Here is a 14,930-nt window from a genome sequence, read left to right on the forward strand (position 1 = left end):
GGTTAGACTGTCGAGGTTGGGGTTGTTTTCTCTGGAAAAGAGGCGCTTGCGAGGGGACATGATTACTCTGTACAAGTACATTAGAGGGGATTATAGGCAGTTGGGGGATGTTCTTTTTTCCCATAAAAACAATCAGCGCACCAGAGGTCACCCCTATAGATTAGAGGAACAGAGCTTCCATTTGAAGCAGCGTAGGTGGTTTTTCACGGTGAGGGCAGTGAGGCTGTGGAATGCCCTTCCTAGTGATGTGGTAATGGCAGACTCTGTTAATGCCTTTAAGAGGGGCCTGGATGAGTTTTTGAACAAGCAGAATATCCAAGGCTATTGTGATACTAATATCTACAGTTAGTATTACTGGTTGTATATATATAGTTTATGTATGTGAGTGTATAGATTGGTTAGTATAGGTTGTGTGCTGGGTTTACTCGGATGGGTTGAACTTGATGGACAATGGTCTTTTTTCAACCCTATGTAACTATGTAACTATGTAACTATGTATGGCACACACAGGTAGGGCAGGCAGAATATGGCACACAGGTAGGGCAGGCAGAGTATGGCACACACAGGCAGCATAGGACAGGGAGGGTATAGCACACACAGGCAGCATAGGGCAGGGAGGGTGTAGCACACACAGGCAGAGTATGGCAGCATAGGGCAGGCAGCAAATGGCACACACAGGCAGCATAGGGCAGGCAGAGTATGGCACACACAAGCAGGGTAGGGCTGGCAGAGTATGGCACACACAGGTAGGGCAAGCAGAGTATGGCACACACAGGAAGGGTAGGGCAGGCAGAGTATGGCACACACAGGCATGGTAAGACAGGCAGAGTATGGCACACTCAGGCAGTATAGGACAAGCAGAGTTTGGCACACACGGGCAGCATAGGGCAGGCAGACTGCTGCCTGTGTGTGCCATACTCTGCCTGCCCTATGCTGCCTGTGGGAGGTGAACCTGGCAGGGGTTTGTTCTGGGAGTTTGTTAGTAGTTGGAAATAGCCATTAAATGGTCCCTAAGGTGTGTAATTATGTGCTGGGGGTTGCTGTGCTATCCACAGGGGAGGAGGAGGCATATAAATTTAAGGGTGTGTCTTAATATGACATAATATAATTCTTTCATATATGAATAACGGTTGATATTCTTACAGTAAGGACCAAGCATTTGGGATTTTGCTGTGCTACCACCATTGTGATAAAATGGGTGTGGGTTGAAGTGGGTGTGGTTTAAAAAGGGGAGTGGTAAAAACTGGCTTCCATTAGCGGCCCTCCACTATGTATTGTAGAGAAATTCCGGCCCTCGGCACCGCAGAAGTTGGACGGCACTGGTGTAGTACATTTTACTCAGGATCTTGAGTATTATTACAGTACAGCACTCATAATCTTGTGTATTATTACAGTACAGTAAATAATCTGCAATTCGTGGTTCATGCATCCTATTCTGAGGGATGGCATATTTATTTAAGGCAGCAGGAAAAGATAATCAGGACTTTGTGTTCTTGATCTTTTGCCAATGCCTTCATTTGCTGGTTGCAGTAGAAAAGACAGCTCTGCAATACGCCTAAATATGGCATCAGATTTGTTTCTAATGACCTTCTCTTCAGAGCGTAAACATGGTTCTAGAACTTTCACATGAATCTGCGTACATGTTCCATATTAAAAGTGCGATTTAGAGCTTCTAGACTCACTATCAGAAAGTTATAAGTAGAAGAGGATACAGAAGAGTCACAGACTTGCTCCCTTTTAATCCATGCACTGATACTAAAAGTAACTAAAATCCCTAATTAGGTTTGCCCCATATAGTTTTCAACTTACATTTTGGCCTAACCTATCATTGATTCTTACTGTCTTGGCCTGCCATGACAGTGGAGTGAGGGCAGATAATATACAGACTTATATGAACTGAAATACATTACAAACACAAATAATTAGAGAATATAATGATGAATTTTTATAACAATGCGTGTAACATGGGAGATTGGACAGTGCCATAATTAAAAGCATCAGAGCCAACATACCTGTTTAATATGAGTGGGTTCTCATTAGTGGAAGTGGAGAAATTGCCAGACAAATCCAGCCAATCTAAAGAGTTGCTGCTTACAAAAGAAACCTGACTGTCCTGTGGATAGAACAAAGTACACATATATATTTACAATTTTACAGCAGTAAGGGCCACTTTAACCAGGCTTTTGCCCCAGACCCACCAGATCAGAAGCCCATCATTAGACCTTTAAACTGCAATAACTTTGAATAAACACCCAAAGAAATGGCAATCCACTCATTTAAAACAGCGGAGAGAGCTGTGAACCCATGTGCCTCATATATTCTCTTGCATTACACTATAGAATTCCTTATCATATTCTAGCAGACAGGGCCAATGTATACAACCCTCGCTAAAGCTAGCTTCAATGTGAGGTATTGCCTCAAATCTGGTACAATGGTGTGATAGTTTTAGCAGCACAGGGCTGATGTTACAGTAGCCTAATACAAGACAACATAAAAAGCATGTAGAGCTGAAACAAAAGCTTTGTCTGGCCAATCAAGTCTCTGACCCACAGACACTGTAGCAACAAAGAATGCTTTAAATATTTTGCCCTTTATTTCTACAATGAAAGATGGTACAATCGTAGGCACATGGAAGGCATGACTTGACTTGGAACTATGAGGCTCTTAAATGAACAGGGGGCTCTAACTGCTAAATAAAGGGCTGTGGTTGCACAGAGAAACTAGGTCCAGACTGTTAATGAATGTGGGAACAAATGGATGGGATGAGCTTGGGGGCCACGGGACCCTTGTTACTCCACTTCCCTGCACACTTACAGATCTCCTCTGCCTCAATACAGCAGCCTCGGCAGGGTTATTAAATCTAAACCGATGGGTTTTTCCAATAATAAGAACATCTCCTGAAAAACAAAAGCGATTTTAAATCATCAAACTAAATGCAATGGTTCAGGCAGATTGGTATCAATGATAGTATTTTTTATTCAAAATATATACTTACAAGAGTCAAAAACATACATTAAATAGCTGTGCTAATGTACCGCTAAACTAGCTTACAAACATGAAGACAAAAAGGAACACCAAGAGCCCCAATAGTGTCATATGTTTTTACAAGGAGTAATGGTAGAATAAACAAATTAATACTCACAAGCCAGGGTTACCAATAGGCAACCACTGTATAGGCAGGTGGGGAGATTATCCTGACCCCACTCAGGAATAAGAAGTCGCTCTCTGTAGAAGGAAGAAAAATGGGGATAACACCCCTCCACTCGGGGTGGACTCGGTATAGTGATAAGACAAAACAGAGGCGCCAAAAGGATAAAATTAGCTAAAAACACTTAAAAACCCAATGGGTAATTTAGAGGAGGTAGTAATGAACTTACCTCCTCCAGGCAGACACCAACAAAAGTGGTAATTTTCAGTAATAGTTTATTCACAACAATATTGCAACGCGTTTCGCAGGCATTTCCTGCTTCATCAGGCAATGTAGAATAGGCGTAAAAAAAAAACCAACAGTGTCTTTGTATAAACACACCAGGAGCCTCGGTTTTGTCTTATCACTAGCTTACAAACATGGCTTATTATGAAATACTGTCATTTAAAAAATTATACTTGTATTATTCTTTTTTTTTATTATTTTACTCTAAGCGGATGGACATGAACTCTTTCTATTCTATCTGTCTCCCAATGTACTCTGCAGGGTGTGGCAGAATAGAGAAAAGTATTGTACTGGGAAAAAGAGTGGAAAGTAAAGAATCCCTCTGAGAATCTATTGAAATGTGTAGAGATAAGAGTTAATAATGTAACAAAAGACACTAAGGGGTATATTTATCATGCTGTGTAAAAAGTGGAGTAAAGCATTACTGGTGGTGTTAGATTAGATTCCAACTGTTAGAAGATCAAAACAAAGCATCTGATTTGCGACTATAAACAACATCACCGGTGATGTTTTACTCCACTTTTTACACAGCATGATAAATATACTCCTTAGGGCTCTGGCACACGGGGAGATTAGTCGCCCGCGACAAATCTCCCTGTTCGCGGGCGACTAATCTCCCCGAGTTGCCATCACCTGCCATCCCACCGGCGAAAATGTAAGTCGCTGGTGGGATGGCATACGGCGAAAAAGCCTCGTGAGGCAACTTCGGCGATTTGCCGAAATCGCGCCGCCGTGTGTGCCATCTCACCAGCGACTTACATTTTCGCCGGTGGGATGGCAGGTGATGGCAACTCAGGGAGATTAGTCGCCCGCGAACAGGGAGTTTTGTCGCGGGCGACTAATCTCCCAATGTGCCAGAGCCCTTAGTGTGCTTAGGAGCAGTAACATATAACAACCAATCAGCAGGCAGCATTTAGTGGTGATCTGTTTAAAAGCAAACACCTTATTGGTTTCTATGCATAACAGCACCTGGGCAAACTGGGCAAACTGCCTTCTATGTGGGCAAATTCCACAGGGCAAGAGCGGACGTGAATAGCTAAACAGCATACACTGTTACTAGCAGAAAAGCGGTCACTGATTTTACAGATACCCAGAGATACAGCTGTAAATGTTAAATTCATAAATAATGTAAGCTGGATAAAAATGATGGATATGATAACATCAGGGTTATGAGTTTTACCTTGTGATAACCGACAGGATCCTGTGACTTCTTGCCCATTGATTGTACATTGGGCTCCTGGGACTGGTTGCAGTTCTACAGCCCCAGAGCAATTATGGATCATGCAGTGATCCCTCTCAATCCACTCTCCCTGTAACACTGAAATGAAGGAGACACAACGAGAAGTATAAGCCAAAGACTGAATGAATGTATCTCTCCAACCGTACAGTCAGGGGAACTGACCAGCAGGTGTCACCGATTTTACATTCACTTTAAAGGTTTACTTTAAGGAGTGTTAGCCTTATGTCTAACCTCTAGTATAAAATTGATAAAGGCATTTTCATTCTGATCTCTATATAGGTTTTTTAAATTATTTTAGGTTGTCAGACTAGAATACCCTAGCAACCAGACAGTTTGAAGAGAGAAAATAATTTAAAAAACACTAAAAAATATTAAGACCAAGCTAATATTACTTACATCATCTCAAAAGCTAAATTAAAGAGGAACTTCTAACTTCTAATCTTATTTGCAATAAATGTTTATCCCTAAAGAGAACAATCAGCTGTCCTTACCAATATCTTGTTCCTGTTCTGAATCAAATCTGCCAATGTTAGTTTGTCCTTCCTAGACATAAATAATGCAAAAGAAACAATAATTAAGGAAGACAGCAATTATTATGAGACAAATGCATCACAACAAGCACACCTTATTCAATACATATACCCCACTCCCCCAAAGGGTACCAAAGGAACCTTTGTCTATACACACATCATGCAGCACAAGGCTATTGTTTTTACCTTCCTGCAGAGCCTTAAGAATGCACCAGATATGGCAAGAAAATTGTCAGCTATGAGGGAAAGTCAGAGATGGAAAAAAGTAACAGATTATTAGGGAACTGTGTAGGAGGCAGAAGAGGGAGAGAAATAATAGTTGGAGACAAAGAGAAGAATACAAATGAATCACAATTTGCCAATGGTATTATCATATACAATTACATTTGTATTGGACATATATCTGTTACTGAATAATTGTAGGAGTGCTAATTATAGTAGATAAAGTACATTGCTTTACACAAGGTAAGTGATATTAATATATTTCCACCCAACAACAGATTTATGGAGAATGTTGGGCTCCAACACCATATAACTTATTTTGTCTAACACACAGCCAACGTTTCCACAACAATAACATTTCCACAGTCACCACAAATGTGAAAAATACCTGTTGACTGGACAGTTCCACACCATGTGAACTTGTAATGTCCCAGCTTTAATGTGTATATCTGTCTCCATGCTGGCATATGGCCCAGGAGGTACATGAGGTGAATGAGTGCAGGGCTGCAATTTATTTGCCATGAACATCCCAGAATATCCAAAACAGTCTTCTGGCCCATGCCCCACCCACTCATTTCTGTGGAGATGGACCCTTCTCAGATACAATATGTAGGAAATATATATATTTATATAGAATGTATTTTACTATTTAAAAAATAAATATAAGAAAACCCTGCTAATAGGATAAGTAAGCCTTTAAAATAAGTGAAGGTAAAGTTGATGTTATTCTAAGGATGTTTGCAATTTACATTCATTTTTTTTTTAATTCCAAGATTTTAAGAGATAAAATATGAATGAATTTTGTTACAACTGCGCCACCTGCTGTTCAGTTTCCAACCATGATGTAGTCGGGGAAGTTTTCAGGTGAATAAGGGCTGATCTGATGTTCTTCTGGCTAGGAAAAACATTAGAAACCTCAGATAACTTTTCACATCTTTCCTAACCAGAAGAACATCAGACCAATTCCAATAATTTCCTCCACTATTACGTACAACCAGCGGATGGCACTGTTGACAAAATTCAGATATTATCCATTAATATCTTGGAAGTACAAAAAACTAATTAAAGAATGTATATTGCAAAAGTGCTTAGAACAGTACTCTTATCAATTTTACATTCACTTATTTTAAAGGTTTACTCATCCTTTAGGCCATGAAAAAGGTCCCAAGCAGGAGCCGAAACGTTGGTGAAATTTATGGTATTAAGCAGTGCTGTCCAACTTCTGCAGTGCCAAGGGCCGGAATTTCTCTAGCATACATGGTGGAAGGCCGCTAATGGAAGCCAGTTTTGACCACTCCCCTTTTTAAACCACACCCACTTCAAACCACACCTATTTTATCACAATGGTGGTAGCACAGCAAAATCCCAAATGCTTGGTCCTTCCTGCGGGGATATCAACCGTCATTCATATGTTAAGGAATTATATTATTTCCTATTAAGATATACCCTTAAATCCATGGATAGCACAGCAACCCCCAGCACATAATTACACACCTTAGGGACCATTTAATGGCTATTTCCAACTGCTAACAAACCCACAACAAACCCCTGCCAGATTCACCTCCCAAAGGCAGCATAGGGCAAGCAGAGTATGGCACACACAGGCAGCACTCTACCTGCCCTATGCTGCCTGTGTGTGCCATACTCTGCCTGCCCTTAGCTGCCTGTGTGCCATGCTCTGCCTGCCATACCCTGCCTGTGTGTGCCATGCTCTGCCTGCCATACCCTGCCTGTGTGTGCCATGCTCTGCCTGCCATACCCTGCCTGTGTGTGCCATACCCTCTCTGCCCTATGCTGCCTGTGTGTGCCATACTCTGCCTGCCCTACCTGTTTGTGCCATACCCTCCCTGCCCTATGCTGTCTATCTGCCATAATCTGGCTACCCTATGGTCCCTGTGTGTGCCATACACACAGGCAGCATAGTTCAGGCAGTACATACAATGTCTGAGGTGTGAACAGGTGAACAATTACAGCCTGAGCCTGAGGTGTGAACACTGCAGGGGGTGAACAATGTAGGGATTAAAAGGTGTGAACAACACAGGGGATTACTTGTTTAAACAATGCAGGGTGTTTACAGCCTGAATCTGAGGTGTGAGCAATGCAGGGGGGCCAGTTAATCTCAGTACTGATACCATTTAAATCTTACACAAGAGTAAGCCATCAAAGCAGCCAGACAGGTGGGGGGCCACACAGAGGGGGGTCGCGGCCAGCCAGTTGGACAGCGCTGGTATAAACGTTGAGAAACACAGATATTTGGAGTGTGGCCCACTTTTATTATGTGTACACACACATACACAGATATATATATATATATATATATATATATATATATATATATATATACACATGTCAAAGTATTCTGTACACTGTGTCTACAATAAAGTGTAAAAATAATTTTTACAAAAATAGCAAAAAATGACCAGCAACCAAGGGACTAAATCATCAAAAACTTTGTATTATGTGAACATTTATGTACAATCAATGTTTTGGCCCCTGTTTGGGACCTTTCTCAAGGTCTCAAACATATTATATACCCAGTTCCCATCATGTGATGGAGACATCATAGGTGCTATTAACTGTTTCCACTTACTGTACTGTTAAAACACATTTGGCTTATACAGTAAATAAAGTGCAAGGATTCACAAGTGCTTGACTACTATTGCTTCCCTCAACCGGAGTGCAGGCTCTATTAACCCACACCTCTGGTGGGGGAAGCGTGACAGGTGCCCATTAAGTCCCTTGGTTACTGTTCTTTTTTTTTTTTTTGCTATAAATCAAGTGTTTTACCGTGCACAAGGGCAGTTGGAAGAAAACTGGGTGCCATCAAGGTGTTCATCATTTAAACATTAAATAAACCCAATAGGATTGTTTTGCCACCAATATGGATTCATGCAGCATAGGTAGTGTTTTAGTATTACAGAGATAAAGGAAACCACTTTGAATAATTAGAATGATTTGCTTATAATGGAGTCTATGGGACATGTATGTATACCTTTATTTATAAAGTGCCACAAGGGTACATTCCTGTAATTTGGAACTTTCTGGATAACAGGTTTCCGGATAACAGATCCTATATTTCCATATATTTATGGATGGGATTGATAGGTTGGCTATCCCACCCTGACTCACTAGAGAGGATTTTCCACTGAACCTACTGTAGCAATGCCAGTGTTAGATATTCTAAACACATACCTTTAGTTGATAAATGACTACCCTGGTGCTTAGAATATCATCATCCATTGTAATGAGATGAGGTAAATTGGAGTCTATTGTCAACCCAGCTTTCCCCTGGTTAATATCCACATTATACTGCTCCATGATGGCTGCCTTATCTCCCCACTTCTCTGTCCAATCTTTGGTGAGCTGCTCAATCTGAAAAAAACAAAAAACCCATAAAATGTAATAAGTAAAACTACTGATGTAGCCTCCAGTTCTAAATTTATAGACACAATCACACAAACAACATCTGATTTTAACTTGTTTATGCTAAGTGCTGAGAACAATGATTTTTTTTTCATCCCATCCCTAGTATTTCTTTAGTATTTCTTCAGAATTACCATTGATTCTGGCCTTTTCACTAAAGCCTGTCTAGAATTTGAGTCTGTTGTACATTGTCATTAGGGGTGAAAATCCTAAAATAAGGAAGCCTGATAATAAATGGTAAGATGGTTACTGCTGTAATTCAGCTCTTATAAAGTTAATTCAGTTGTTCATCCAAAGAAAGAAAGAAAGGGGCTTGCAATGAGGGTGAAGTGGTGGAGCCCCAAGGTGGCCTGGCTGGAGTTGAACCGAAAACCTTAGCACTGCAAGACAGAAATGCCACTGTGCTACTGTACTGTGCTGAACAATAACTGTTTCTAGTTTAAAATGTTAATGTTTATCCCATGTTGGGAATTCTTGGAATCTGAGTTTTGTCACCAACCTTCAGTTCATTTTGTTTGACAAGCTCTGTAAAATTCCCATCTTTTTCATCACTGAAGGAAGGGCTGATGGTTCTCTGGAGAGAGAAAAGAGTTGTAGTAGACATGCATGTACGAGTAAGGCAAAGTGCATAACGGTGCACGATTTCATAGCTGTTTTCCTTTCTTGTGCTTTGGTCTCACTCCCCTGTACTCTCCATTACCCCCTCTCCTCAGCACCACACACTCTCCCACTCTCCTTGTTTAACCTTCTTTTCTACCACTTACTCAAACCTTTTGCTCATTTCCTTCTCAAATCCCTCCCAGGGATCAAAGTAAGATAGCTCTCCTCGGCCCACATACACACTAAAAAGCTATGCACCACAGGGTTGCTTTAAAGTGATACTGACACCTAAAATAAACCATCTTTTAAATATATTATAACATTGTCTTTGCATGAGCTTTCTAATTTTGCCATTTAACTATTTGCCTGATGCTTTTACATTCCCTATCTGATCCCCCATGTTCCCCTATAAGGGGGCGGCCATATTTGTGCAGTAGGAGGCTGTTAGCATTAGAAGCTATAACTGACAGGCTGAGAAGGGACAGTCAGGCTGGCAAAACAGTCAGGTTTAGGAACTTTAGGTTACAATTACTTACAAAAGCAGCCCTATCAGCGAAAAATGATTAACATGACCTATGGGTAACTTTTTATGCACATTTATAATTTGAAGATTATTTTTTTCGTGTCAGTATCACTTTTAGGTACCAGTGGGCCCAGAGCAAAGATATTTTTGGTGGGCCCTGGAACCACCCCAAGAAATTTGTGGCAGGACTGCGCTCAAGATGCCGAGCCAACCATGATACATCACCCTTACATTGCAGGTGCTGTGTGTCCAAATGCAAGAGATTTAATATTTGGCATAAATGTTTATTTCTATAGTGTTGGACACAATTATTCTGAATTCTGAAAAGGAAGGGCGAATTATGCTTATTTATGCCACATTGACTCCCTGCATACAATACCCATGTGTATGGCACTTGCTCTCAGTTCTAGAGTGCATGAGCACACTGCTGCCTGTTGCCAATAAGGAACAAGGGGTAAATAGATCTTTTGTCTTGTACAGTTTCACCATAAAATCCTTATTGGTAACAAATATAGAAAAAGATTATCATAATACTCACTATTTCAAAACTTTGTAGCATGTTTTTTAACCTGTTAATTTCCTCTCTGAGATCTCGGATCAGTTTAACGTTTGCATCCTGGGAAAATAAATGAGGCCTGTGTGTCAGTGGAGGTTTAGTGCAATGCACACCCCTGTTCTACCAAAGAGAATGGGCCTTGATACTTAATGCTCTCATGAAAGGGATATTAATATAGAGGAGGGTTGCCAGCTCCAGACCTGTCACTTATATATAGGTTATATATAGAGAGACATTTTCCCCATGAAATTTCATATCCCATAGTCAAATGCTAGAAAGTCTATGCCGCTCTAAATTGGGTATAGTTTATGGTGTGAATGTCAGTAAAGGGAGCTTACGTATGGCAGCCTTCTCACTTGTATGGATATTAAGCTGAAAGAAAATTACCTCATTGACTCGAGGTTTGTTGACAATATTTTTTGCATGGGACGCATATCTCAGAGTACTCATCGTCTCGTTGTAGCTGCTACTCGCTGGTGACACGGCTGTAATAGCATCAAAATGATCAAACAATAAAACCTCTAAGAAAATTAGCCAGTGTATACATTGCAATTACTTAATTTAAAGGGGTGGATCACCTTCATGTTAACATTTAGTATGTATGAATGGCCTATCCTTAGAAACTTTTCTTTATTATTTATAGTTTTTGAATTATTTGCAATGCAATTTCATTGTTATTGTTACTTCTTATTACTTATCTTTCTATTTAGGCCCTCTTCTATTCATATTCCTGTCTCTCTTTCAAACCACTGCCTGGTTGCTAGGTTAATTTGGGCCCAAGCAACCAGATAGCTACTAAATATCAAACTGGATAGCTGCTGAACAAAAAATAATAAAAAAAAAATAAAGACCAATTGCAAACTCTCACAAAACAACACTTACTACATTATCCTAAAAGTTAATTTAAAGGATCTTTCTTATCATCTGGTGCATTAAATTGACTAGGCATATAATATCTAAGCAATGATTAGAATAGCAGATCAAGCATTCTTGTTTGATTGAATATATATCAATATATTTCAATTCAAAACAAGTACAAACACATTATTATACACTGAATCAAAGGAGGCAGTGCCCTCCAGTGGCAAATTGTCATGCATGATGGTAGGCTACCTGCTTGATTTAAGGAGCAATATCTTGGAGTTATTTTCTCTTGCAATTTAAAAACTTGTTGTACAGACACAGGAGTTGCAGTTGCCATAGTATTTGGTGCAGCTCCCTTGCAGCCTATAAAGACTGCCTCGCTAGAGGAAAAGCAATAATGCATTCAAGAACAGAAATGTAAGGAATACAAGTGGCACCATAATTCTTTACTATTTAACATATATTTACTTTACTTAGAATAATACGACAGAAGTAATATCAGAAAGATAGTTCAATCTTACTGGCTATCATGATGGTTTTTGAGTTCCCTCCGAGACTGTCCTTTAAAAGCCAGGTCAATATAGAGTCTCTGTAGGGTACATATGGCTGGCGCTTTGATCCATTCATGCTGCCTCCAGAGGGGCTGCCCTGACTGCCGCTGTCCCCATCACTGGCTATACTATTGATACTTTGGCAGCTACTTGTCATTTGGGAATTTTGAGCTGTAAGAAGAAGGAATTAGACAATAGTTAATTGTGTGCAATAGCCCAATGGAAACACGATTAACACTATTAGCCATAAATACTATTAACAATGTTGCCCATTTAGATCATCAAGTGGCTCTTTGGTTGTTGAGGCCGGGCACCTCCCCGAAACACGAGTCAGTCTTTTCCACTTTTTAACTATTTGATATATGGTGAACATGGGCATATTTACCACATATGGAGGTGGCCATCGAACACACATGTATGATAAATTTAAAAAAAAAAAGTGCATGAAAAAATCTCCACAGCCTGCCTCCTGATACTTGTGGCTAAATCCAGAAGTGATTGGCACATGGACAGGACAACAGAAATTTCTACACATATGGAGATTGCCAAGAGGAGGGGGTGGGTTGAGGTCTGGTGCCTAGGGCAGCCCTTGATCTAAAAAAAAAAAAACTCTGAAGTTGAATCCAGATACATGGCCATAAGAAACACATGTACCATGTGAAAGGAAGTTTAGACACAAAGGGTGAGTGTGAGTAAATCTCTATTTAATTGTGGCTGTTATAGTAATGACACATGTAGGCCTTTGAATGCAGCTACATCTGCCCACTCCGCTTCAAAAACACGTAGTGGTGATTAAAACTCTGTGTGTGCCATGGCTCCCTCTGCACTGTAGCTCCACACATGCCAGCATATCAGCTATTGAGCACATACCTAAAGTAGAAATGACAATGCCCAGGGTTACTAGAGAGCGGTTGATGTTGGAGCCTTCAGTTAGACGGTCTTTGCAATATTCAGGAGAAGCTCTCTCACTAAGACACAAAAACCATGAATGGAATTGAAATAACATACAGTGGCATTAAACCCCAAATAGGAAAACCCACACTGACCCCTTGGAAGGTTTTGCTCACCTTCCTGCCAAGTCCACCAAGTTAATCTTGCTTGTGATTTCTGTGGGAAGGTTATCTTCTAGCATGGCCTGTAAAGATGGATTGAATGGAAGGTGTCTCTATTTCTTAGTGCCAATATAAAGCTTCAGATGTTGCCTTTATTTAGATAAATCTATCATTGAGATGGGAGCAGCAAAGACTTACCTGTGTATACTGGATAGTAAAGATGGCATGGGATCGGCTGCTGGCATCATGGATGTGGGTTGCTGCTGTAATGCTGTTGGAAAGAAAAGGGCTGTTATATTTACTTTTTTATGTTCAGAACAAAGATTTTCCATCTGCTCCCTCATTTACTCAGTAAGAAACAGAATAAAAGTTTTTGTACAAGAGCTCTCACTCATACTGCAGTGCTGTACAACTGCATACATATCAAAGTAAGCTGAAATAATAAAGGTCGGATAGTTACATCCTCAAAAGAAAATATTTCCAGGCCTGCTGTTTTTACCGGTTTTCCATGCCTTCCTCTAGCAAAGCGACCACTTGTTCATAACTCGTTACAACATGCTGGGACAAACCTGTTTCACAAGGGACAAAATGCAACATCAGTTGAATAATACACTTCTGCTCTATACTTCTATACTCCATGTGTTTAAGAGCATTTTCAAGCTGTTCTAAAATTCAGGGTAAATGCCATTAAGTATTGCACCATAAAATGCTACCTCTCTTGTACAGAGGCTGTGGAATCCACCCTAGTACAGGGATTTCCCAGGATTGCACCAGATTTAGGCTGCCTGCCAAGAACATATTTACCCACTAGGGGGCAGCATATCCCCACAGTCAGCAGGGACAGAGACTGCACACATGATGCATTCAACTTCTCCTTGGAAGTGCAAACAACTTACACTGCTAAACGTACAAACATCTAATAGTGCCCAGGTTGGGCTCAATCAGAGCCCCAGCAATGCCAGGCAATAGTACTAACCACTGAGACACATGCCACCATTCATTCCTTATTGATTGGTGTTTCTAGAAATACATTACACGGTTCATATATTGTAGTGCCCAATGTTTGGTCCCACAGAATGTATTGAGGTTTTACTGTATACATAGGAACCAAAGGAACCTCTCCTAGGAGTGGAACACTCACTGCCGGCCAATAGTTTCTTGGGCACAGGGAATGCAGGAGCCTGGACTTTTAGGAAATAATAAACTTCACAACTCATACACTTTAATTAAAAAGGCCATTTTACATTAGTATTAATATTGCCTTTATAGTGCCCCTGAGGGGAAAGTTAGGTTGCTAATCACGCACGCTGAAATCATCTTTAGCTGGCGCAATCGGCTGCTTTCATTTGTTAAAATAATACATTCATATAAAAATATTATGGTCCATGCTAAACACAGGCATGAAAGCAAAAAAAAGCTGCTCCCCAGGGCTCTCTCTGCTTCATGAGCCAAGTTTTCACATGCGCCTATTTTAGTTCATTACAGAGCTGCCATAGGGAAAAGGAAATTGAACAAAGCCACTTCTCTTCAGCGTTGCCCACACAAACAATTCCATGGTGTCATGTGTCATGCTGGATCCAGTCTAGTGGCTGCAGACTACCAAGAAAATGGGATAAAGTTCTTAGCAAATACGCCAGTTAAAAGGCCAGCCTTTCCACAAAGATTGATATAATTTATTTTTCTTTCCCTAAAGTCACAGCTGCCATTCTGCTTGTAGTAACAAGACATTATATACATATATACATTAGACAATACCTTAGCTGAGACAAGCAATTTTGCAGCTCCTATTGACATCCATATGTTAAATTCACAAATATTTTGTTCCAAGCATGATTTCCTCGAGCATACTGTAAATCTATAATTTGCCACGAAGCCTGACGAGTGAAAATGTAAATTACAACATGTGCTACATAGGACTCTTACTCAGATAGGCCCT

The 14,930-nt window shown here is 40.4% G+C and overlaps 1 protein-coding gene across 2 annotated transcripts in view; it reads right to left on the minus strand.

The window, feature by feature from the left end:
• stard9 (StAR related lipid transfer domain containing 9) overlaps nt 1–14,930 on the minus strand; it is a 93,822-nt gene that overhangs the window by 23,510 nt on the left and 55,382 nt on the right. For both annotated transcript variants that reach the window (XM_018096600.2, XM_012969276.3), the window contains exons 8-20: nt 13,494–13,563; nt 13,193–13,265; nt 13,010–13,077; nt 12,813–12,910; nt 11,913–12,113; nt 10,915–11,012; nt 10,510–10,587; nt 9,348–9,422; nt 8,618–8,797; nt 5,165–5,216; nt 4,614–4,751; nt 2,815–2,897; nt 2,013–2,113 (exon numbers count right to left, since the gene is read on the minus strand). In XM_018096600.2, coding sequence (XP_017952089.2) covers nt 2,013–2,113; nt 2,815–2,897; nt 4,614–4,751; nt 5,165–5,216; nt 8,618–8,797; nt 9,348–9,422; nt 10,510–10,587; nt 10,915–11,012; nt 11,913–12,113; nt 12,813–12,910; nt 13,010–13,077; nt 13,193–13,265; nt 13,494–13,563 — 1,315 coding nt within the window. The remainder of the gene's footprint in view (nt 1–2,012; nt 2,114–2,814; nt 2,898–4,613; nt 4,752–5,164; nt 5,217–8,617; nt 8,798–9,347; nt 9,423–10,509; nt 10,588–10,914; nt 11,013–11,912; nt 12,114–12,812; nt 12,911–13,009; nt 13,078–13,192; nt 13,266–13,493; nt 13,564–14,930) is intronic.

Source organism: Xenopus tropicalis, chromosome 8 (genome assembly GCF_000004195.4).
Source record: "Xenopus tropicalis strain Nigerian chromosome 8, UCB_Xtro_10.0, whole genome shotgun sequence".
NCBI classification, from domain to species: Eukaryota; Metazoa; Chordata; class Amphibia; order Anura; family Pipidae; genus Xenopus; species Xenopus tropicalis.